This window comes from Accipiter gentilis, chromosome 28, assembly GCF_929443795.1.
Source record: "Accipiter gentilis chromosome 28, bAccGen1.1, whole genome shotgun sequence".
NCBI lineage: Eukaryota > Metazoa > Chordata > Aves > Accipitriformes > Accipitridae > Astur > Astur gentilis.
In genome coordinates, this window is record NC_064907.1 from 21,240,100 (window position 1) to 21,263,147 (window position 23,048).

General features: G+C 43.6%; 1 protein-coding gene across 5 annotated transcripts in view; it reads right to left on the reverse strand.

The window, feature by feature from the left end:
* AAK1 (AP2 associated kinase 1) overlaps nt 1-23,048 on the reverse strand; it is an 81,899-nt gene that overhangs the window by 21,776 nt on the left and 37,075 nt on the right. For 2 of the 5 annotated variants that reach the window (XM_049830746.1, XM_049830743.1), the window contains exons 6-17: nt 22,570-22,691; nt 21,011-21,092; nt 18,931-19,063; nt 17,791-17,894; nt 16,713-16,792; nt 15,048-15,202; nt 14,658-14,938; nt 13,640-13,858; nt 10,493-10,722; nt 9,682-9,839; nt 9,162-9,278; nt 7,262-7,360 (exon numbers count right to left, since the gene is read on the reverse strand). In XM_049830746.1, coding sequence (XP_049686703.1) covers nt 7,262-7,360; nt 9,162-9,278; nt 9,682-9,839; nt 10,493-10,722; nt 13,640-13,858; nt 14,658-14,938; nt 15,048-15,202; nt 16,713-16,792; nt 17,791-17,894; nt 18,931-19,063; nt 21,011-21,092; nt 22,570-22,691 — 1,780 coding nt within the window. The remainder of the gene's footprint in view (nt 1-7,261; nt 7,361-9,161; nt 9,279-9,681; nt 9,840-10,492; nt 10,723-13,639; nt 13,859-14,657; nt 14,939-15,047; nt 15,203-16,712; nt 16,793-17,790; nt 17,895-18,930; nt 19,064-21,010; nt 21,093-22,569; nt 22,692-23,048) is intronic. The other 3 variants (XM_049830742.1, XM_049830745.1, XM_049830744.1) reach the window with 2 other exon arrangements.

Consider the following 23,048-nt stretch of genomic DNA (forward strand, 5'->3'; position numbering starts at 1 on the left):
CGAACAAGCATGAGGATAAACAAGGTTAAGAAAATGTAACCCAATACAATAATATTTTATATCATACAGCTCCTGCGGGGCTGTCGAGAAGGGCTTTTATCAAACTCTAGCTAGGAAACGTGTGCTTTAATTGATAACTGTGCTCCCACATGAGGAGGCATCCTCTTCCCAAGACAGCGTACAGAAAATCTGCCAGATGCTTTCCAGGTCACAGGGAAAGTAAGGTTGATTCAGATTCAGGATTGATCTGACTATTGGTATTTCATTTTCTGTCAGGTTTTCTACTTAGCCCATTTTCAGTCCTGACAGGATGGCAGCAAGTTTGCTATGGCTTTGCATCAGCTAGTAGAGACACTGGTAGAGTAGGCAAGATTCATTAGCAAGTCTTAAGAAGGTGTCTAAGTTTAAAAGCACGCAGGGGGGGATTAAAAAGTGCCCTATCAACCCCTTCCAGAGCTAAAGCCCAGCCACATACTGCAGCCTTTAGACAAATGTTTCGCATTCTTCCTAAGTTCCCAGTTCCTTACAGTAAGAAATTACTGATGGTTTCCCGTCAGAGTAAGCAAAACACACTACAGGAAAAGCAAAGCAAGAGCCTACAGCTAACAGCTCTCAGAGGCATCCCCAAATGGTACATGTTGGTAGCTTCAGAGACTGGAAAACCAAATCACTTCCTCTGGGAATAAAAGCAAGAGCCCTTCCTCTGATTTGCACCAACCTAAGAAGGAAGTAATGCCATATAGCATTAGCAGAATTAATTATCCATTTCTATCATGGGACAAGAAGGCAAGTTCAAACCCCACACATTGGTTGAGCAGCACAGCTTTGGACAATCCAGTGAGAAAATTTTGACCTTTTTCTTCAGATGCCTTCCAACACATGCACACATCTGGTTTTTGAGATTTACAATTAGTCAATTTGCACAGATTTTGCATCTGCAACACCACCACTGCCAAAGACTAAGTTGGCATGCTGCATTTATACTTGGCGATATACCTGTTAAGCGACAAAGTATATGCAGAAAGCATTTTGAGGAGGACTAGAGTTATGAAAAAAATATAAATCAAGAGACAAGGGAAGCAAATGGGTTTTTAGTTAGAGCAGGCTATTAGAAAAAAAATAAAGATTCCTGAGAAACTTGCAAGTTAAAAAGGGGAACGGAGGGCAAAAATCCGTCATAAGTTGGTAACACACTGAACGGTCAAGATGCAACATCTCAAAGCCAAAGAAGTCCACCAGCCAGGCACTGCATACAGTAAGAATGTTACTCACTCATGTACTGTGGAGGAATAGCAAAAAGAAAGACAATTCAATAGAGCACACAGCAGAGTTCTTTTCTTCGGACGTCAACTGAGAAAGAAAGACAAGGTTGTAAAAATCCTGCCAAGTCAACTGTGCTGCAAGTGGGAGGGCAAATTACCAACGTAGGTATAGATTAGTCGCTCCAGGATTTCTGCCTAAAGATTAAAGGAAGCCCTGCACATTATTCAGCTACAGAGGACTTTGACTAATCAAGGGAAGGCATTGGACTTTAATTTTCCTAATGGAGTTTGGGAAATTGAATTGTTTCTTATATAGCATAAATAGAAAGAGAAGAAAAAAAAACAGCGATTGGCATGCTTTAAATACACACGCACGTGACTTGGTAAAAACCACAGAGAATAGTAGGACAACATTTAACAGTGGCTCCTTAAGAGATCAAAATCAAAAAACTTTAGTTTAACTTTCAAGATCTCAAATATTTGTGAAATAATATCCCTTTGGATGAAACTCAGAACCCAGACAGAAACAACACTAGATACTATTTACACTCATTTAGTTGGGAATTGAGTGGTCTGTCAGCTTTGCTGCTCCTAATCATCAAGAAACTATATTATACTCTCAGTTAATAATATGGCAATTAATTCATCAAGTTACTAGATGAGTAGCTCCCCTTCTGCATTTTTCCAACTCAAGATGTAAACTCAAATCGTTAGTACACATCAATATGTGTTTGTGCATGTCTGCAATTACTTTATCTCAATGGGTCACCTTGGAACAAATATAAGTTCTCATTAGAAATATAGTTTTTCTTTTACAGTTGTTATAAACACCCTGACATAGGTAAGCATACAGTTATCTTCTCAGAATCGATGGGCCTGGGGTAAAGAGAGTTATGCTGATGAAAACATGTCACCAAGTATTTTGTGCCAAAAAAAAAAAAGAGCCCTCCTACATTAGTAATAGTGGTCCTGTTATAGCAGCTCAACTTGTGTGTTTTGACAAGAATGTCAATGGTTTGAGTCCTAGCTCATGTTTCCAGGTGCTAGAAACTGCCAGCTTCAGCAATTTAATCTCAACACTTCATGACTCTTTCCCATTTCCAGTTCTACAAACATTGCAATAGGCTGAAACTCACCTCCAGCTCACAATCCTGCTTTAGCACCCTGCAGAGAAAGCTTGGAAACCCAGTTCCTGAAGGCCACACATTAGAACACAATCAGAAAAATCCAGTTTTGTTTGAAACTCCTACTTCTGAAGCTAATTATGTTTTGAGCAGGAATGGTTATCAGGGCCACACGTTCTTGATAGCTAGCTCTAGAAACAGGCCAAGGGTGTGGACGCATTTTGTTTTGAAATTGCGCTGCAAGATACCTACTTCCTTAGCCCTGATAAGCATCCTCTCAGGCTAATGTAAAACCACACAAGTCCGTGAGTATTTGAAAGAAACAAAAAGGCAAAAATAATCTGTAAAGTGCTATTTAAAAGCTTTGGAGAACTCCAACATGACAATGACTCTTTAGTAAGCAATGCTGTTTGCCTTTTCATCAAAAATAAGTGTGTGCCCAGATGGCACAGGCATGCTTTCTGGGCCTGTGTTTCCTTCCCCAGCTATGCCTGCATGTTTACTTAGCTGTGCTGGACATGGAATTTCTCTTATCTCACTTTCTGTTACGGGCAAGACAATGTCGCAGAGGCCGCTTGATGTTACTGTTCTTCAAACAAATAACTACACTAAAGACACATTTGTGTCAGCTGCAGCCAAGATGCTGAATTATTGCAGGGAGTAAATGGTTGTGTAAATTTGCAAAGAATGATCCATTCTCTTTTGAAAAGGGGTAAACAAAGACTGACTCATCGTGCAAAGACAGTATTGTACTCGGTACTGATGTGCAGAGGCCACCAGTACCACCACCCTGCACACACATGGACTTGGCTCGCACATGAATCAGTGCGGTGCAATCTGCAGCACGGGGGAGTTTGTCCTCCATCCAGTAACAGGGAGGAGCAGAGCTTCTTTTTCTCAGCTCTCACACCTCAGTGCTGCTGCTCAACAACAGCTCTTTGCTTGCTCTGCTGCCAACCCACCACATCATCTCTCTCCTCTTTCTGCAGAGAGGAGAGAATAAGCCAGGACTGCTGATAGCACAGGCCACCTGAGAGAACAACATTTATCTGGAACTAGAGGCAAGAAGCAGACACATCCCCCCTCCCCCCCAAACCAACCAACCCTGAAACAATTGGAAAAGAGTATTTCTGGCAGTATCTCAGAGGGCATTGCACTGGATCCACCCTTCACTTACTCAAAAACTTGTTTATCTGAGCAGATGTTTCTAGAGTAAAGAGGATATATCTAAAACCTTTCTTGACACTAATGGATATCTGAAGAGTGCGGGTAACTACATCAAGACAGCACTTAAGCATTTTAGTTTCAGTGGTTAATAAGGGACATGGGCTAAAGCAGAAATATTCACATGCTCTGGGTGAAACCTCTCATTAAATACTTCTGCAAAGCAGGTTTTCAGGATTGAGCCCAAAGTTCATTCATGCCCATAGAAATTAAGTCAAAAGAAACAAATCCTACTGTACATAACAGGCGTAAAAACTTTAGACTCGGGACTATTCACGGAGCGAAGCCTCAATGACAAAGGAAAAGATCTGCCTTGAAGCTTCGTAACTCCATTTAATTTCAGGTCTCCAGAATACCTTGTGCAAAATTTAGCCTCCCATGCCCACATGAGCTAAATTCATACTGATAGACATTAAGTAGCCACATGTAGCAGAAAAATTACCACTCTGATCAAATACTCTATTATGATTAACCAGCAGTGAAGCGTGCAATAAGCTTATTAAGAAGAACTTGGCTCACTTTCCTACACATGCACAAGGAAAAATGTTTTCAGCATGAATATTTAATTCTCCCTTATTTTAACAGATGTTTTGCCATATTTTTACATCCCTCTTGCCAGCATCTCTTACTAGTTACAATTCCGTTCAGAATTGCAGCCATTACACATTGGAGAAGGAGGAATATACTGAAAACCATCCTACTTCCACTTGATTGCTGTCCAGAGCTGGTATTTCTGCCTTCTGTAGGGTACTACATTACCTGTTCTCTGGACGCACTTACTGCAAAGCTTGTTACCCACAACAAATGAAAAAACAACCTCCTCTAGGATATTATGCATTTCCAGCACCATGATCCATGTAAAGAGGATAGTCTGCTACAACCTGCTGTCCAAGGTTTGTCCTTGCTGTACACATTTAACTGACTACACAGAACCAAAAGTGTGATCTTGCTAAACCTACAAGCAAGAGTCATACTTAAAGCCACATCTGTTGGCTGTAGCTCCATGGCAGTACGCTCCTCCGTTTGAAAATATTTAGGCTGTCTGAGGATGCACCCTATGGCTATTTGTCATGTGTTAAGCATCATTTACTTGTTTCTCAGGAATCTGTGATAGAACAGCTCATCTGTCCTTCCAAGCATACAGAAGAAAGGTGGGAAAGCCCAAGGAAGTCTCTGGCCAACATTCAAGCGATGCCACCTGCACCCTCAGGTGCCAGCAAAGGGAGCAAGTTTGTGGCTTAAGCAAAAAAAAGAAGCTGAGCTCTCAGCCAGACCCTCAGCTGTCACGAGTTTAGAGCACAGAAAGCCAACAAAACTGGCTCTGTATGACAAATAAGGAAAATACCAAATCAAAGCCTCACTTATGCCTGTACTAAAAGCCTTCCTGAACAACACTGCTCTTGTAACCAAGGGGTAAAGACTCCCGCTTTTACTCCTGAAAGGGCTATGCATGCTCCAAGTCTATAAAGAGACAGACATAAAATGTTTTCAAAGCAATGAGATTCACTATCAAGGTTTTCTCAGAAATAAAAACATTCCAAACAGAACACAAATATTTAGCAAGCATTCAAAAATTCAGCTGCTTCTGCACAAAACTAAGACAGCTTGGAGATATGCAACTGGAGATGCTGATATACCAAGAGACTAAAGTCAATCCCAGCTCTACTGACCCAAGGAGCACACCTAAAAGAATGCCTTTCACATGCAAGTCAGCACATCCCTCTCATCCAAGACCTCTCTGCTTGCTCTGGGGATGTTTCTGCACAGGTAACGCAGACACAGAAGAACAAAGATGACTCTGTTCTGCATGATAAGACACATAGATTGAAAACCTAAGCCCAAATCCAGGATTTTTATCTTTACTATTGAATTTACAAGCACAGATAACCCCTCTCAGTTTTCAAAGCTAAGGATAAGTCTGTAGCTCTGGTCCTTGAAAACATTCATGAACTCATGGCCTCAACTTTTATGTTAAAAATAAAAAATGAGATGTCTCTGCAGAAAACTGCAGGAAGCCAACACAGACAGATCTCCTGCATGCCCTTGCCCACCACTTTGCCCCCATGGAAGGAGATCCACTGAACTCAGTAGGACCAGACACATGCAGGCAGAGAGATTAGCAAAAGAAGGTTTAGCACCTGCCTGCAAAGATACACAACTGGTCAGGGACAGATTTGTGGGACAAGCAACCTGGCACCACGAAAACTGCAGACAAGTGCTGCTCTGATTATTTGCACCCACGGGCAGGGTTGAAAGGCAATTGCTCTGCAGTGGCTTCTGTACTATAAAGAATTTCAGAGCTCCCACTGCTAAGGCTGCAACTGCTGCTTCGTATGGTTGTGCTGTATCAAAATGCAGAAGGCAATAAGGAAAACAACAGTCCTGGTGTGCAACTGTATGCATTGAGCATGCTGGCAGAGGATTAAATAGTAGTCTGGGCCAACAGACTTCAAGTCAGGAAAACCAATGCTTCCAATAGCATTGGGGGATGGGGCAGGGGGCGGGGGGGCGTGGGGGGGGGGTGGGGGGGCAGAGAAAAACGTGCCGTCATCTGCCTCCTGTAGGTTCTTTTCAAATTATAGCTAGGCAGGTCAGCTCCTGGCAGGCACTTACAGAGGAGAGACAGTTCTGCTCCTTTTCTCAAACTGCAGCATCTATGAATAAAACCCTTTTGAACCAAAACACATATCTCATGCTCTTTGAGCATCAACCAAAAGGAAGGAAGTTCCACAGAGTTATGAAAAAAATAGATTTTTTTTTTTTCCCCCCCAAATTGCTTAACTTTCCGTGGAGAAATGCCATCTTTACAAGCATGTCGTTTCGAAGCTTGGGCCCTCTACTGTCAAACCACCAATGATCCACAGCTTGAGCTAAGGACAAGGGTAAGAACTGTAACAAGCATTTGTCCTCTGGGGCTAGCTGACAAGAAGGGACCTGTCACACACATTCACCAGAGGGCTTAGAGAAACTCCAAGATAAAAACATTCCCATATTCCAAATCCCACTGATTTGCAAATAAGCTCCTAAGCACTTACATAATCTTGTGCTAAAAAGTGTTGGCTGCTGCAGTCAGAAATGTGCACACAGGAAAGACTTAAGTAGTACTGCAAAGTAAATGGAAATAGCTACCAACTGCAGTAGAAAATTTTGCCAATTCAGAAAAGGTTACATCTTAACTTGTGCTTCACATGAAGCACGCATTTGCAATAGACCTTGGAAGCCAAAGAAACACTGACTCTTACAGGAAAGAAAGATTCACAATAATAAAAACTACACTTTCAAAGTTGGAGACCAATTTGAAAATGGCTTAGGTCAGAACAGCTAATTACCTGGTGATTATTTTTGACTTTGAATACTCAACCTTTAGAGACACCAACATTGTTGTCATTAGAAAAAATATAACAACCCTAGGGTCTGCCATGAAAACTAAGGGCTCTTGTGCTCAGCACCGCTCCCACCAACACACAGATATTCAATGGCAGAAAGCACTACACATCATTACTACCACTGAGTTCAGCAGAGCTTATCAGTACCCAGCACCATTGACTGAGGCCCAGGATTTCAGGTGTGCCTAGAAATAGAACCGAAAGATTAAGAGTACAAAACAAACAACAAGAATCTGCCCCCCTCCATAAACTCAGTTCTGGTTACCTGGCGTGTCGGATAACGGGAGAGGAATGAAAGGATCAGGCACAGTCAGAAGAGGAGGGCTAGTGTCCATACTCAGAATGTCTTTCGTTTTTTCAGCTGCTAACCAGGAAGACAAAAGGCAGAATGAAACAGAGAAGAGAGAAAAGCAGAAAGCATTGAGTAAAATCTCAGCACAGGCACAGCTCAATATTACAGAGTCCAAGCTACAGCCTGACAAGAACAACACACGCATCCGTGCTCAGAACAAGTTTATGTTGATAGTGAAAAGAAAAAAAAATCCAAAACCAAACAACCATTACCATGTAGCTCTCCAACACAATTTAACCCACAGATCTCAAAACATTCCTTGAAAGGGAAGTACTATTATCTCACTTTACAGCAGCACAAAAGGTGAAATGCCTTAACAACAGACACACAGCAGGTCAGCCCCCATGTTGGGCCTCTTTGTCTGAAATAAAAGATACAGCATCTTGCATCAGACAGGCTCCTATCTATGAGGAAAGAAAAAGAAAAGGACTAGAAGTGCCCAGCCCAGTGCCAGCACCAAAAGAATTTCTAAGACACCTTCCTATGCCAAACTGCAGGACAGGAAAGTCAAGGGGCACATTTTAAAGACAACTGTTACAGTGTCCAGAAAGCCCGGAATGTGCAGATGTTTCTCAGGCTTTGGCAGAAGGTACACTACAGCTGAATCTGGAGCTGCTGCTACTCAACATCACTCCACAAAGACTGATGGAACATCTTAAACTGTTCACAGGGAACTGAACAGCTGGACAAACTCAGAAAGCAACCCCCTAGAGCACTCTTGCGTCACGGACTTCAACTTCTTAATTCTCAGGTAAGAGTCAACAATACCAAGCTCAGTTATAAGCTCCTCTAAATCTCTCTTTATAAATAGAAATAAGCGTAAATGGATTTGTCACTTCTTGCCCCACAAAGGATTCTTCAGTCTCTTCCCAGGACTCCTCTCACCAAGGGTTGGTGCGCTTACATGAGGAAGCATCAAACAGTTGCATTTGTCACCAGTAACAAAGGCTACAGAAGACAGGGGAGAGGATTACTTGCATTTAGGGCTCCTGAAAGCAGTTTTCCAATACTGTACTTGGCAGGTCTTTGCTGCATTCAGTGAGAATTGATGCTGAGGAAATAGAAACAAGAAGCAGCACTCACAGAGTTTTTTCGGCACAGAAGGGGCTTCTCATGGCAAAACCTTGGTACCCAAAGTACCAAAGGAGGCACCAGACAAGGTCACACATGCAGAGGCCTCTGCCGAAAAGCTCCTTAGACCAGCCAAGGACTCTTGGCCCCTGGACCCAGACAGCACAGCCAGTGCAAAACTTCTTGCCTTCACCATTTAACATGTCAATTATGAGACTAACCATGCTCTCCTCTGAGGATTTTCCCTGCGCACTCCTGTGTCTGCTATTCTCCTCATTCTGCAGCAGAGACATCATTATCCCTGCTCCCCTGCTTCATACAGCCTAACAACTGCAGGCAAGGAATATCCTCCAGCACGTCTGACCGATGTCTCTGACTCCAATTCCCTTATTGCACACACTATATTTTACTTCTAATTATGAACTGCATGGAACTTTAACATGTTAAGAAGCTTTCTTGCGAACTTAAGAGGCTCACTTAGTTTCTTCCCTCACCAAAAGCCTCACCTTTGCCTATAGACAGTGCCTCCTGTCTCTGCTACCCAACTGTGACAAGTACATGAGCCATTTCTACCTTCCCTTCTTTACTGAAGTGCCAACCCTAACCTGCAGTTCTCAGTGCCAAGGCCCAGCTCAATTTATATCAGTTTTACCTTCCTTTCAAAGAGGCTATGACAAAGAGTTGCCATTTTTCTGCAGTGCTGTCCAAGGTATTGTCCTATAGGACATGTTCACAAACTCACCTGATCCAGCAGTGAAGGAAGAGCCACCAAATGCATCTGCCTGGGTTGCAGATGAAGTCGGCTGGAAACCTGGAATCAAGTTCTCTGTGGAACTGCCCATCTTTTCCGGAGCTTTCCCTGAAATGCCAGATGCAGTTTTAGGGGAAAAACTTCCATTCCAAAGGTAGGTTGCTTACCTAGATTTTTTAGGACACTATTCCAGCATGTGACTTAAGCCCCTTCCTGCAAATCATACTTTGCAGGTGAAGCGGAGTTTAAACTGTAGCTTCTACAATCAAGTGATCAAGGCCACTTTAAAAGCGGTTAGTACCTCTACATATGAGGATCATACTCATTTAATTGTAATTGCTCAAAGAGGACAAGGACTGGAGAAGGGAAATTGGAAGGATTAGCTCTAACAGGCAAAGAGGACCATGATAATATGGGAGCACCCCAGCAGCATCTGACCAAAAGCATCATCTTTCCATGCCATCTTCCATTTTGAGAGTGGGCTGGCATTAAACCACCTCCATGAACCTACCATCACCTAGCTTTGCAAAGTCCTTGTTCAGCAGCTCCTCAGCTGTGAGTTTGGAGAAGTTATCATCGTCAAACGGATTCCACGTGGAGACATCAGGCGGGTTATAGACATTCTGCTGCGAGGTCCTTGGGGAACCCGAGGGTGTGGTGGAAGCAGATCTGGATGTGATCATCCCAACCAAACAACAGTCGTTAATAACCCATCTGAAATCCTCTGGCCAGCACTACGAGCTGGTCCAAGCTACTGCATTATAATTACTTCCTACTTAAAACACTCAGCACAAGTTATTGTACTTGCATACCCAGAAACCTGGGACCAATTAACTTTATCTACTCTTAATCTGGTTGAGCATCCTGGTGTCAGGGATTAAAACAACCATCATAAGCATCCCATTTGAAACAATTTTCTGCATTGCCCACGTGGAGGCTTCCTGCCTGTAGGCACTATAAAAGTGAGCTAGCAAATTCTCCCAGGGAAGCGCTGATGCTAAGCAGCAAGCGTGAAGCATGCACCAGGGCTACTGGTGGAACAGCTGAAACAACACCAACTTTTGTAATCCAGAGGAACACCCTGCTTGCTTAGCTTTTGAGGAACACAGAAGCACTAGGGAGGACCTTGGGGAATTTTTTCAGCAACTTTCTACCAAACCCTAAACTTTTGTCTTGGGAAGGAAAAGACTAATTTAAACCTCAGAGTTTGCTGCCTACCTTCATCTCAGAGCTTGATTTCCTAGCAACCTAGGAAATCTCTGAAGAGCCTCATCTACCCCCTCCCCTCCATACCCTTTGACGCCAACTGACCAGCCACCTACTTGGACTTATTGAGACTGGCTTCAGCAGCAGCTGCCTGAAGAAGCTGGGTAGACTTGCTGGCTGGAACCCCAAAAACCGCACTGTGGGTCACATCGCTCAGAATCCTCCTGTGTCCTGCACGCTGCGTCTTGGGAGAGGACGGAGGGGTGAGAGAGCCCAGCTTCTGACCTTGCACTGCTGTGGGGGGCGTGGTTTGAGGTTTTTGCTGTTGCCTCATTTGTGCCTGCATCTAGGAGAAAAAGTAAAATGGTACATCCTTGTTCAGGAACAACAGCCATGATGAAAAAAATGTCTATACGCTGGAGGATCTGACCTTCAAGTGATGGATTGGGGATAGTCTGGAGGGGAAAAAAAACAAACCAACAAAAGAATCGGGGGCAGGAGGCAATTCACTGATTTATAGTGTTTCAGGATTACTACAATTACACAAGCAGAGACTTTCTCCCTCTTTCTATGGTGTAACTCTGGAGGCAAAGCTTCTATTAGTGCTTGTCATTAAAGGCTAGCTGGTCTCAAACTTGCTTATGGGTAAAGAGGCTGAGATCCAGGACAGAGGTAAAAAAAAAAAAAGAAATCAAGATCCTACTGTGCCAGAGTCTTGTCATAGGGACACAAGGAGTGGGGTAAGGTGAGGAGCAGCACTTCTTCCAGCAGATCATGTGTGATTGGGGTCAAATCCCTAAAGGAATACAGGTCTTCTGCAGAAATCTTGTGCAAGAAGCTTTCTTAGATTTCTCTTAGGAGGAAAAATAAAAGGCAAAAAAAAAAAAAAAAAAAAGCAAGGACCACAGGAGCAACATTTATCATTAAAATCTGGAGGAGAAAAACAGGCACATTTGATTTAGGTGTAAGCCAAGATAGCCCAGCCACAAACCCTCTAGAAAGTTCAAGAGGTTTCCTCAGACTGATCTTATTTTTCCATTACCTCACTCTTGTGTTAAACCCATAAATACTTGAAATACTGTTTTGTAGTGATAAACAACAGCATCACTTCCGATTATGTGATTTTTCAAAATTTGTCTGACAGTGAAGTATAATGGCTGGATTTAAAGCAGGAAAACTAGAATGCAAAGAGCAAAAAGCTGTGAACATTACCTTCACTGCCTGGGCCCTAGCTCCCTGTTCCCCACCCCATATCATCCCATGCCATTTTTGACCAAGGAAGACAGATGAAAGACTTGGAAAAACCTAAGAGGGCAATGAGAAAAAGAGTTATGTCCCCAGTGTGGTGCTTAACTACAGTGGGGCAAGGCAAAAAAGTAGTTAGCCATCTTGCTTTTCATCTGGCATTTTCAGGCAGACTAATTCACTGCAGCTGGGAAGCAAACTGACCTGACTGCTTCTGATGCACCCACCTTACATCTTGCTATATAGGTCACTGCAAAACAGTACATTTGGTGCTGAGAAATAAAAAAGCAGTGCCGAAATCGCCACAGAAACGAATTCAGAGCTTATTAAGCTGAAGTCTCACAACATGAAAAGGTTTTGATGGGTCCTGGCTTGGTATCTTCTGCTCAGTGACTCTGCTCTGTAGAGACCATGTATCACTATCGTTTTTTAAATGAGCCGACCACTGCTTTTTCCCGCCTGACTGCTGCAGGAGTGGAGAAGTGTCCAGATGCGTCCATTCTGATCAGCCTTCCAGGGGGATAAGGCTAATTTTCAATCTAGCTGATTTAGTAAAATTAAGACTGTTTCCGTGCTAGTGAATCACAGCAAAGCTCTTTAAGAGATGCACTTCAATACTCTGTTTCAGGCATTTCTCCTCTAAAAGGAACAGGGTAATAATGGGCACCATCCAAAACCTGTCTGCATGCACTGAAAATCTCCCACCAATTTCAATAAACTGACTTGCGCCAGGTCATTCAGCAAAAGAATAACAAGACCAGGAACACAACAGCTCCAAGCTTGTCACCTACCCTAACAATCAGCTTAGTGCTGAAAATTAATATAAAAGAAAAGGGGGTGAATATGACAGAGTGTTAAGACACACCAGAGAGGACAACAAACAATGCATCCCCAGCATTGCTCAGGTCACTGGCTTATGGAGTTTATTATGATGTCACTTTAAAGGAAGCATGCTCAAGAGATTAATTAGGTCCTGAATAACTGGCAATTCATGAACAAGCAAGCACAAATTGCCCTTAGTTTGGACTCAAACATTGTGTACCTGAGGTGGTTTGTTATCAGATACTGTTTGCTTTGCACACGTGCAACCTGTTACGGCAAAATACCAGGCAGCTTCCCCTTGTCTGGTACCTGCACAATACTTTCTTTTCAACACTCAACTAGAGTTAGGGACATCCCTTCACACTCCCAAAAACAAGCAAGAGTGGAGGGAATTGCACAGGAATGAAGGCAAAAAGCACAGCTTCCTCCCATAGGTACTGCAGAGACACTTTGGCAATGGGGATCCTGCCCTCTGGCACAGCTCCCCTGCCTTTAACACTGCAGACAGCTGGCTATTTCCCTGTTGCAGACAGCCATATTTTCCATTAAGTAAAGAGCATTTATTTTGGACACATGTTCAGATGATTAGTAAAGTGGCTTATTTATTTATTTATTTTTAGATACGGTGCTTTGAAAGTCTCCTTTCTATAGTATTCATTAGAGGAAGAAGTTATCCTAATGCCAAAAACAACCAGGAAGGCTGCTTGCACCTTTCTTTGCATCAGAGCCCTGAATACAAGATGGAAGTTTTCCAAACAAGCAGCAACATAAAGTAGTTCTGTTGCCCGGTGCCAATCCTGATGCGTTGAGTACAAATAATTTTTCAAAGAGTTTATTGCATCTTCTAGGACAATGTGACAGGGGAAGGATAGAGAGAATATCTTCTCATCTGCTTTCTACTCATCATTTACTCATCTTCTTTCTATGGACCCAGAGCACAACTCCAGAGTCCATCATCCCATTGGAAAGAGCAATCCAAACAACTGCACGTGTCTGAGGCAGCAAGGTTAGTGCCGACATATGCGACTCAGTAATAATGCACTAGGGGCCAGCAGGCCCTAGAGCACGTTTACCTGGGCTCTCTGGGTCTGAAAAGCCCACCCTGCTGGGGTGTTCCCAGCATATAGGACCTGGCAGGAGAACACTTGCCAGTCCTCCAAATCCTGCTGCCCTACTCCTTCCCACAAGGCTCTTACCACTTGCTCCTGCGGCTGCACTGGCTGGGCTGCACTTTGCTGGGCCTGGGGCTGCAGCGGCGCCGGGGCTTGTTGCTTTTGCTGAACCGATGCTACTGCTGTCTTCTGCTGCATTGCTGCCTGCTGGGCCATCATCTGCTGCTGCTGTTGCTGCTGCTGCTGGTAATAGTTCTGCATCAGCTGCTGCTGTGCTGGCGCTCCTTGCTGCATCACTGGGAACTGGGAAACAACCAGTTGTTGAGCCACTTGTTGCACAGCTGGGAACAGGGGTACTACCACCAGAACTCAGGGTCAGTCACAGGAACAGTTACAGCCACTGCAAGTGGCAAAGCAGTAATAGGCTGCAATGGTTTGGAGACCATCTGCAAAGGAGTGGTGGAAAACAGCCTTCTGGTCTAACGTTAGATCCTTTCTGTGTTACACCTGCCTGTATGGGGGTCCCATGGCACAGACTGTCCCCGTGGTCTCAAACTCCTTTCTCCATTTTTATCAATTCCAAACCTTTCCACAAGATAGGAAGATTCACTGTCCCTTTGCCTCCACTGTTAAATATGCTTTAGCAGAGATCTATGCTGCTATAAACACCTCAGTTAAGCACGCAAGTCTGTCATCTTGACACATCCTAACTCCTCATGCATTCAGACCTGAATCTTACCGTTGAAAAGGCATGCCAGGCTTCTTGTACCACAAAGAGAGCAGAAGAGAAATTGCACCCCTCTGCTCATCAGTTGAGCATTGACCTCAAGACCCTAAAACACTTGGAGCTGTAAAAACTTAACCAGCATTGCTTATTTTATGTTTGTACATGACAAAACTATGTCAAGGCCTTCCACATTGACAGTTAAAAATGCCAGCCTTGTGTAGCAAAAAAAAAAATCTCACCAGACACACAGGAAAATGCCTAAAAACTGCATGTACCCCCCCCAGAAAAACAGGGCACTTGCCATAAATGCAAAGATACGGCCTTGTAGACCTCTAGCACGGTAAGTATGCAACAAACACAGCCATGCACACCTACCTGCTGAGCTTGCATCATCTGCTGCTGCTGGTAATAGGCAGCCTGCTGCTGCTGCTGCTGCTGTTGCAGAAGCTGCTGCTTCAAGAAAAGCTGCTGTTGATGCTGAGGTGTGGCTTGTGGCTGAGTAGAAGGGACCTGGGACTGTGCCTGCGAGGCCTGCTGCGGAGCTGGCGCCTGCTTGGCTTGTGGCTGTGCTGGAGCCTGTTGAGGTGCTGCTTTTTGCTGGGGGACGCTTGCAGGTAGCGAAGGCTGACCACTGCCCAGGGTAGCAGGTCCTGCAACTAGTAGGGGCAGGGAGGGGAGAGACAGATCCATTAGAACAACATGCACCACAGCTCTGCAGTATGCAGTGCCCAGCAGGAAAGCACCACACGAGGATCATGGTTTCACCTTGTGCCTGAATGGCTGCTTGAGCCGTGGGTCTCTTCCTAGGCGTCAAGGCTGGCTGAATGGGTAAAATTCCAGGGTTGGGTTGTGTCTGTCCTGCTTTAGGTCTCTGGCGAGGTGCTATGGAAGTTTCTGTCGTAGGGATGGGATCTGTCAGCCTACAACATAAGGAAAGGAATAAAAGGAAGAGCACAGTCTTTGTTTGCCTGATAGTTGGTGCATGGAAGACACAGTTGGGGTTTAAAAACTCATCCATACTTTAGCAATATGTGACTAATAAAGGTGAAGCATTTGTGCGCATCCAGACACACACATCAACCCTTTCCAGAAAACTGCAAGCTTAGGAAGACTTAACGGATGCATTCACAACAATTAACCTGACACTAGCATTTTGACAACTTTGCCAATTGGGGCATCTTCTCCTGCTGGACAGCTGGAACTTGTCAAAATCACTCAACTCATTCGAATACTTGCTACAAATATTGTTTAAATCTACTTAGAGCTCTGGATGAACAGATGAAGGACATAAATTAGCTTAAGAGCAGCTGGTACCTTTGGGCAGAGTTGTCTAAATTGCCATCTTTAGACGTAACTTAACTTTAGTACATCTACTACAGAATCAGGTCATTGGACCTCTTCTGATCTTTGCTTGATATTTACTGAGCTCCAAAAATTCACAGAGCCAAGCAAGCAGACACCACCCTGCCCTTCTGTGGACACATTTGCTTGTTAGATACCAAGTTGTTCTACTATCGTGAGAGTGGCTGCACTCAATTATAAAAACAAACAAAGCAGACTCCTGGGACTGACAGACAGGAGGAAAGATGCCCTATTTCAGAGTCTGAAGAAAACTGCTGGGTTTAGAGTGCCAACTGCTGTACTGCTCACTTTGCAGTAAAATAAGTTACAGGTTTTGTCCAACAGAATTTACAAGTCTCAATTACAGTATCATAAACAGAGCAAGCAGCAGCAGGATAGGAGAAAACCACAGCAGTACAGTGGTTTCCCCACTAATTGGGCTCTTCAGATGGAGACTGGTTGGGCTTTTCTGTGTTGTCCCGCTCCCCACCCCCCGTGTCATCGTCATCCCCTGCCCCGAAGAAACTATAGGACTCTTGCAGAAATCACAGCAATTTCATACAGTAATTTACTGGGTCAGGTTATCATCTGCCAAGGGTCAAACTCAAACAGCAATAGTCCCCAGTGCAGTTTCTCAGCAGACTCGTGTTCTCCGGGCCAATTCCAGGCCCACTGCAGGCCAGCTGCAGTCTTTCTCCTGACTTTGCTCTCAGGTACTCCGGGTACTGCCTCCAGATGGATGACACACTAGATTCATCTAAGTGCATGAACTTCAAGTGCTGCCATCAAGCAATGTCTTCAGTACAAAAAGCATAGGTGTTGAGTCACACCGAGCATTGCCAAAGTCCCACCCCCACCATGCAGAAAAATTTCCCCTAGTATCTGCATTTTCTGCCCTTCAGATCAATTAGATCAATGGTTATTTATGTCGTTGAAGCAAAAGCCTCAGGAGTGCAATGTTTGCCTCCATGTGTAAATGTAAGCCCACAAGGAAGCAGCTAAATATACTAAGCATCCTTCCTAATAAACAGCAGAAAGACAACAGACAATAAAAAGAGAGAGGGCTGAGCATAACAGCAAGGTGTTTACCTGGCCTTTGGTTGACTCTTCTTTGCAGCAGCTTCACTTGCTTTAACCGGGTCTGGGAGTTTAGCGGGAATCGGAGAGTTCTGCAGATCCCCAAAACATCGAATTTTGTATTTTGAGGGCAGAAAGCAGAGTCAGAAAAAATTTGCAAAAGCATCACAATGAAATGGGGATATTAGGGGATCCCCAAAGCAATTATTCCTCATGCTGGACACAGGACAAAGCCCTCAATGTTAATGTCATGAGAAGACAGTAGTTTGGGAGAGTCTTTACAAGGGAAAAATACGGTTCAGCTTTTTGACCATTTACTAACATTTACATTCCATTTACATGGAATCCGAACACAAAGCTTCACGGCACAACCCGGGTATTTTTAAAAGACAGCCTGGGGACGATAGCAGCAATACTTATTAATACTGCTATAAAAAACACAGGCACAATAGTACTAAAACCATGTCTTATTCAGAAAGACCATAAATAACCACCTGAATGGGGCGGGGCGGGGGGGTGTTTCCTCTTACCTGGAAACAACAAAATAAAATGTTATGTCACAGATGTCCCTAACACCATAAGAAAATACTTGTCAACTCCATTTTTTCAACTGAAGTCTATAAAGATACACCAAGAAGGGGCAGGTGGTTGTGTAAGGTCTGATGTGGTTCAAATGCAAGTTGGCTAGTCCCAGACAGACAGCAGACAAAACTGATATGTTTAAAACCAACTGCAGCACAAGTTATGCATGCTATAATAAGTGTGCCTGAAAATTGGTTTCACAAGCATGGCCTAGTTTTCCATGTTCACATACACAAGATCTCTTGGTTGGCCTCATACTGGGCGAGGAGGTAAATCAGGGACAAACAGAAATAAACAACATATGAAACAAAACCCCAATTCCTGCCCCCATCCCCCAAAACCCAACTCCAAACAGTGCTGCTAATTACGAAAAAAAAAAAGACGACCCTCCTAATTACAGGACTGGAGAACAACCAACAGAATACGGCAGAATACTCTATATTCACCAATTGCCACCCCTGGTCTCCTCCCACAAAGCCCTGTATCAGTCCACTCCTTTGCTACTCACCTGAACATTCTGGACTGGGCATTCCTTCTTTGCCAGTTTGAATGCAAAGTAGGAGACCTGATAAATATCAGGTCTCTTATCTGGGTCTGGCTCAAGCATATACCCTTTAAAAGACAGAGATGCTACTATCAGCAATAGAACAGACAAATTCACATGACCCATTTGTGGCAGAGCTACATTTGGTATAACCAGATGCTAACAGGGTGCCCTGTGTCTTTCAAAGCACCCGGTTGGTGGTCAGTGGGGCTGAGCTGATCATCAGGGTCAGAGAGAAAGGGGCAAGTCCGTCAGGATGGACTAGGAGATATTTTTCAATGCAGCTGTGAACAATTTGTAGCTGCTATCGAAGGCTCTAGGGCAAGGAGGGGAAACGCAGCCTGCCTGGTCAGGGAATAGCATTGGTTTCGACTTCTGCATTTTCAAGTGAACCCGAAGTAAAAGAGCTTGATCCAACCCCAGTGCGTCATGGTGGAGGAAGACAGGCCAGCCACATATATGACCACATAAGCAAAGAAAATACCAGGCTGCTCTGCAAACACATTCAACTCTCTGTTAGTCAAGACTGTGGCTAGGGAATAGGGGAAAAGGAAAAAAAATTAAAAAAAAAAAATCAAACGCTGTGCTGAAAACAAGGGAGCTGCCCCAGCTTTGCCAGTAGTGCATTGTACCCTTAATTACACATTCACTTTAGTCAGTGGGTTATTTATAAATCATTTCAGTTCTGTTTCTCAATTCATAGAAGATGAATTCTTATCACTAGTCTAAGTCACTGTGGTTCTTTTCAGTTCCTTATCCAAATAGATTTATTACTGGAGAAATACGTTTCTGCATAAATAGGCTCATTGTGCAAGTTTCTGTAGGACACTCAAACCAAATGGCTGCCTGTTTTCCTGCCTTTCCAGAGAGTTCACTACAGCCTAGCCAAACAGAAATCTCTTTTCGTCATAATTTCTTTCGAAGAGTGATCTCCCAAGCTGCTAAAAGATCACTTTATCCACCCCTGTGGATAAAGCAAGTCTCTTAAAAGAAGAGAAACACCAGCTGTTTTACTGTAGGAGTAGGGAATATAAGGAACAAAACACCTCTGCTATTTTTTTTAATTCTGGGGAAGTGGATTATGCCACTGTCAGAGACACTTACGGATGAGGCAGTGCATGTCTTGCGAGTGCCGAGAATTATCTGGAATGGTGAAATTGCCATCACAGATTGCCACCTGACTCTCCCCAAACGGCAAGGTGAAGTAACACAGCTTGTACAGTAAACAGCCAAGGGCCTGGAGAGAGAACAGAGCAAAGGATTTAAACTGAAGCAAACCAGGCAATGGTACAATTCAAACGCCATTGTAAATAACAGGGAAAGTGCTCTAGCTTGTTCTACTATAGGGGTTGTGCATGATGTCAGGCCTACATTTTAACATCCCTGTGATCGACTTGAAAACAAGCATAGCTTTATGGGAAGATAAATACATGAACAGCTCTCCCTTGCCAGGCTGAGATCCTGTAATCTGGGGGATTGTGTGAGTATCATCACGCACACCCCACAGCTCCACATAGTGTAACTCTTCATGTCATTAAACAGGCAAAGCCTGTTTCTGCCACATACTGGAAGGGAAAAGCAAAGTAATAGCAAAAATAAACGATAACCATCATCCTTAATACATTTATTCTGACAAAGAAAAAACCAAACTGTTTCCAAGCTTAAGTTCAAACAACCTTTCAACCGTTATAAATATATACCAGGGAGAGATATACAGATAAGTCTGCAGGCTGCTAGGTTATATCACCCTTCCATCTATTTCCATGCTGCTTCTGACAGCAAGAACCACCACCTATTTCAAAAGGAAATAACAAGTTGTGCACAAAGGGCTAATTATGAAATACTCCCACCATCTCAGAGGGGAGAGAGGGAAACATTTCCTAATCCCAAGCAACTCATCGTCAGCTTATATCTTGTCAGGAGGATTTCACAATTAAATTGCACTCTAGTTTAAAATAACCTCGATGAGGTTTGAGGAGAGGGAGGTTTCCAGCAGGACAAGTGCTGCAACAGGCCTTGAAGTTGAGGCCCCAGTGTGCACACCACCACACGCTCGTTTGGAAACACTCCATGGGTCACCAGAACAGAATTCCTTCCATGCCAGGAAAAGGTGAGCTATTTGACAGCCTTTGGGTCTCCACCTTTCCACATTATCACAGGAAGGAGCACAAATCCTAGGTTCTCCTCTGGCTGCCTTTGAGGCCCTGACAATCTTTTCATGCCGTTTCAGCTGTAACCTTCCCTCTCTGGGTCTCTAACACCAAGGCGAGTGAGCCGGCACTGGTACAGGGCCCAGTTCTACAAACCTCCTGCTGAACTCAGTGGTGCAAGAGCCCCACAGGAGCTGCTGCATTCCTCAGTCCAAGCTGAGCTCACAGAGAGGGCAGAGGACTCTTCCCAGCAGATGTCACGCCAGCAATTTTCCCTCTTGTATATGCAGATGCAGAGCTATTGAGGATACATTAAAACTCTCCTTACACTGCTTCTGCCTTGTTACTTCCTAGCTCAGGGCTTCAGAAACCACACAAACATGCGCTGAATTAGCATTTTAAACACCTCCCATTTGCTGAATTGCCACTACAAACAGTACAGACTTTTTTTCATCTCCATCCCAACTAAAGAGAAGCTTTCTATCCTTGATCAGGTTAGCCAGTAATGGATTACACCACAGTTGCATTTTGCTCTCAAGATGAAAAGCATGGCAAGATTGCACTGATCATTAGAAACAGCAGTGCAATAGCTTGGTCTTTCACCAAGTTTGACAACTCAGACCTGTGTTACACTGTGCAGGATTGCTCCTGGGGCGAGGTCTATTTTTGCAGTTTTCTACTAAATTCTGACCGGTAACTTTGATTTCACACGCTTGCAACCCAACCCAGGCACAAGAAGTCACAATACTCTGAATTTTCTGGTTTAACTCTTAAGATATGAAATCAGGTTTGCACTGTTCTAAATTAAAACCACATGGGAGGTAGCATGCAAAGAAGCATGCAGGTTTTATCCACAAACCACCCTGCTCAGCAGTAACTCATCAGAAATGTCAAGCAGAGGAACTCTTTATTCAGAAACTGTCCAGTCTCTTACGGAAACTAGGTTAGCCCCAGCCAGACAGTTACCCTGTCATTACAGTAATGAAAGCAAGCTGCAGGCCAGTTGTATGATGTTAAGCAGTTTTTATACATACCCATATGTCTGCTTTTGTAGTAATAAGTTTGCCACTATACAGGTTGACCATTTCTGGCGCTCTGTAGGATAACGTAGTGTACCTGTAGCAGAAAGATCTATGAGTGAGTTCAAAGTGGATATCAGATGCATTTTCACTGTGCCGTATTTCCAAATAATTCATAATTCACTCTTTCCCTACTCATTTTAGTGAAAGGGATACTAACGATGACAATCTATTGGAAAAAATCTTTTAACAGCAGCATCTGCTATATACCTTTAACAATAAAATACTAACCACTGCAAACTGCCCTGTGAAACCAAAGCAGTAACCAAGATCCTTTCCAGAGCAAGCAATTTACTCACAAAACAGTATATTTTAAGAACTAGAACAGAAATATTCAAGGATTCAGACTATTAACAGGGTTAGTAGTCAAATGTCCTCTGCAATGTCCTCACTGCTGGGGCTTTGGCCAACTGTATTAAAAAGCCTGTAACCAGATACGTGGCTCCTGATAAATAGACTTCCATACCAGGACTCCTGCTCAGAGTCATTGTAAACAAAGGAAAGGTTATTTCCTATCTCAAACTATAGCTAGAATCTGCCTCACTTTAAAAAATTACTACAAACAGAAAAGCTGGAAACGGTGCCACAGTTTAAGAGACTCTTATGATAAGATTTCCTATCAGTAAGTCTATAATTTCTACTATGGCACCTTGCATGCTATTTACCTTGATCACAAGAAAGCATTGCTAAAGGCAAAGGTTTTGCAGTCTTGTTAATAAGTGTACAAATGGGGTATTCCAAAGGGACTGAAAAGTCAGACTAGGAGAGCTCTAAAAACTTCAGTCAAACAATCTAGGAAATCCATGCAGGTGTAATTGAATCCTAACAAAAAGGAGGCATTTACACACATTTCTAACATGCTGTTTTCTAGCCAGAATATTGTATTAAGAGAACTCGAAAGTTTGCAGCAGTGATGTTCTTAAAACTAAAGCAAGACCAAGGACCTCGAGCCTGCTCCATTCTTGATCTAGGTCCTACCAAACAGCCAAGTTCCCTTTTAAAGGCACCAGGGTGCACCTAGTTGCTAGCACTATAGCTGGTCGTGCATGGGGAGAAGAGAAGGAGCCACATAAAACACCTCAAGGTCCTTACATTTTCTATGAAGAGCTGAGAAGTTAGGCCATGCGTTCCCTTAGTCACTGCAAGGATTTATGAAGAGTGGCTCACCGAGGACAGGGATTTTGTCATCTGCTGTACTGCAGTTCAAAGAAGCCAAGACAGATGAGGGACAGAGATAGACTGACCCCATACATAACAGAGCATGTCACTACTTTGTCAAGGTGGGCAACTTCTCTGCATTAGTACGCTCAGTCTTTCAGGTCCAAAGCAATTACATCAAGCTCAATTTATTGTTTCACCTTCCCCCAGGCACTTATTTACCTGCAGCAGACACTTCTGTGCAGCAGCATCCAATCTGCTGCAACAGGCCTGAGTAAAATTTAGTCCCAGTACAACAAAAAAATTACCCTTCAAATACAAACTACGTCTGAGTTGAAAAGAAAAAGCGCACTTACTTTTTGATCTCCTCCTCTACCGCATTCACCCCTTCTGTTTGAGGATTCTGGAATTTGTTAGTAGCACTTCCAAAGTCACACAGGACATAGTGCCCACGATCGTGCAGCAGGATGTTTTCAACCTGAAAGCATCACAGACAAATACAGAATCACTCAGAGGAAAAAAAAAAGCCACAAACATTTGTTTTCTTTAGATGAGCAGGGGTTTTAGTGCCTGAAGACACATCAGACACATCTGACATAAAAGTATAACATGACAGCAAAGAAAATATGCATCAAAACTCTGTCACATCTCGTAAAATAGAAGTCAAATAGTGGAAGCATAACTGGAACACTGCGTTCCATCCTGCCACCCCTCCTTTCTCCTTTTGCCAGCACATCACCTTGCCTCTACTAAGACTACTATGTGCTTCAGGACTAGAACTGTGTCCCAGTGTCTTCAGTGCTCAACTTCCTGAGCTACTATGACCCACAGTCTG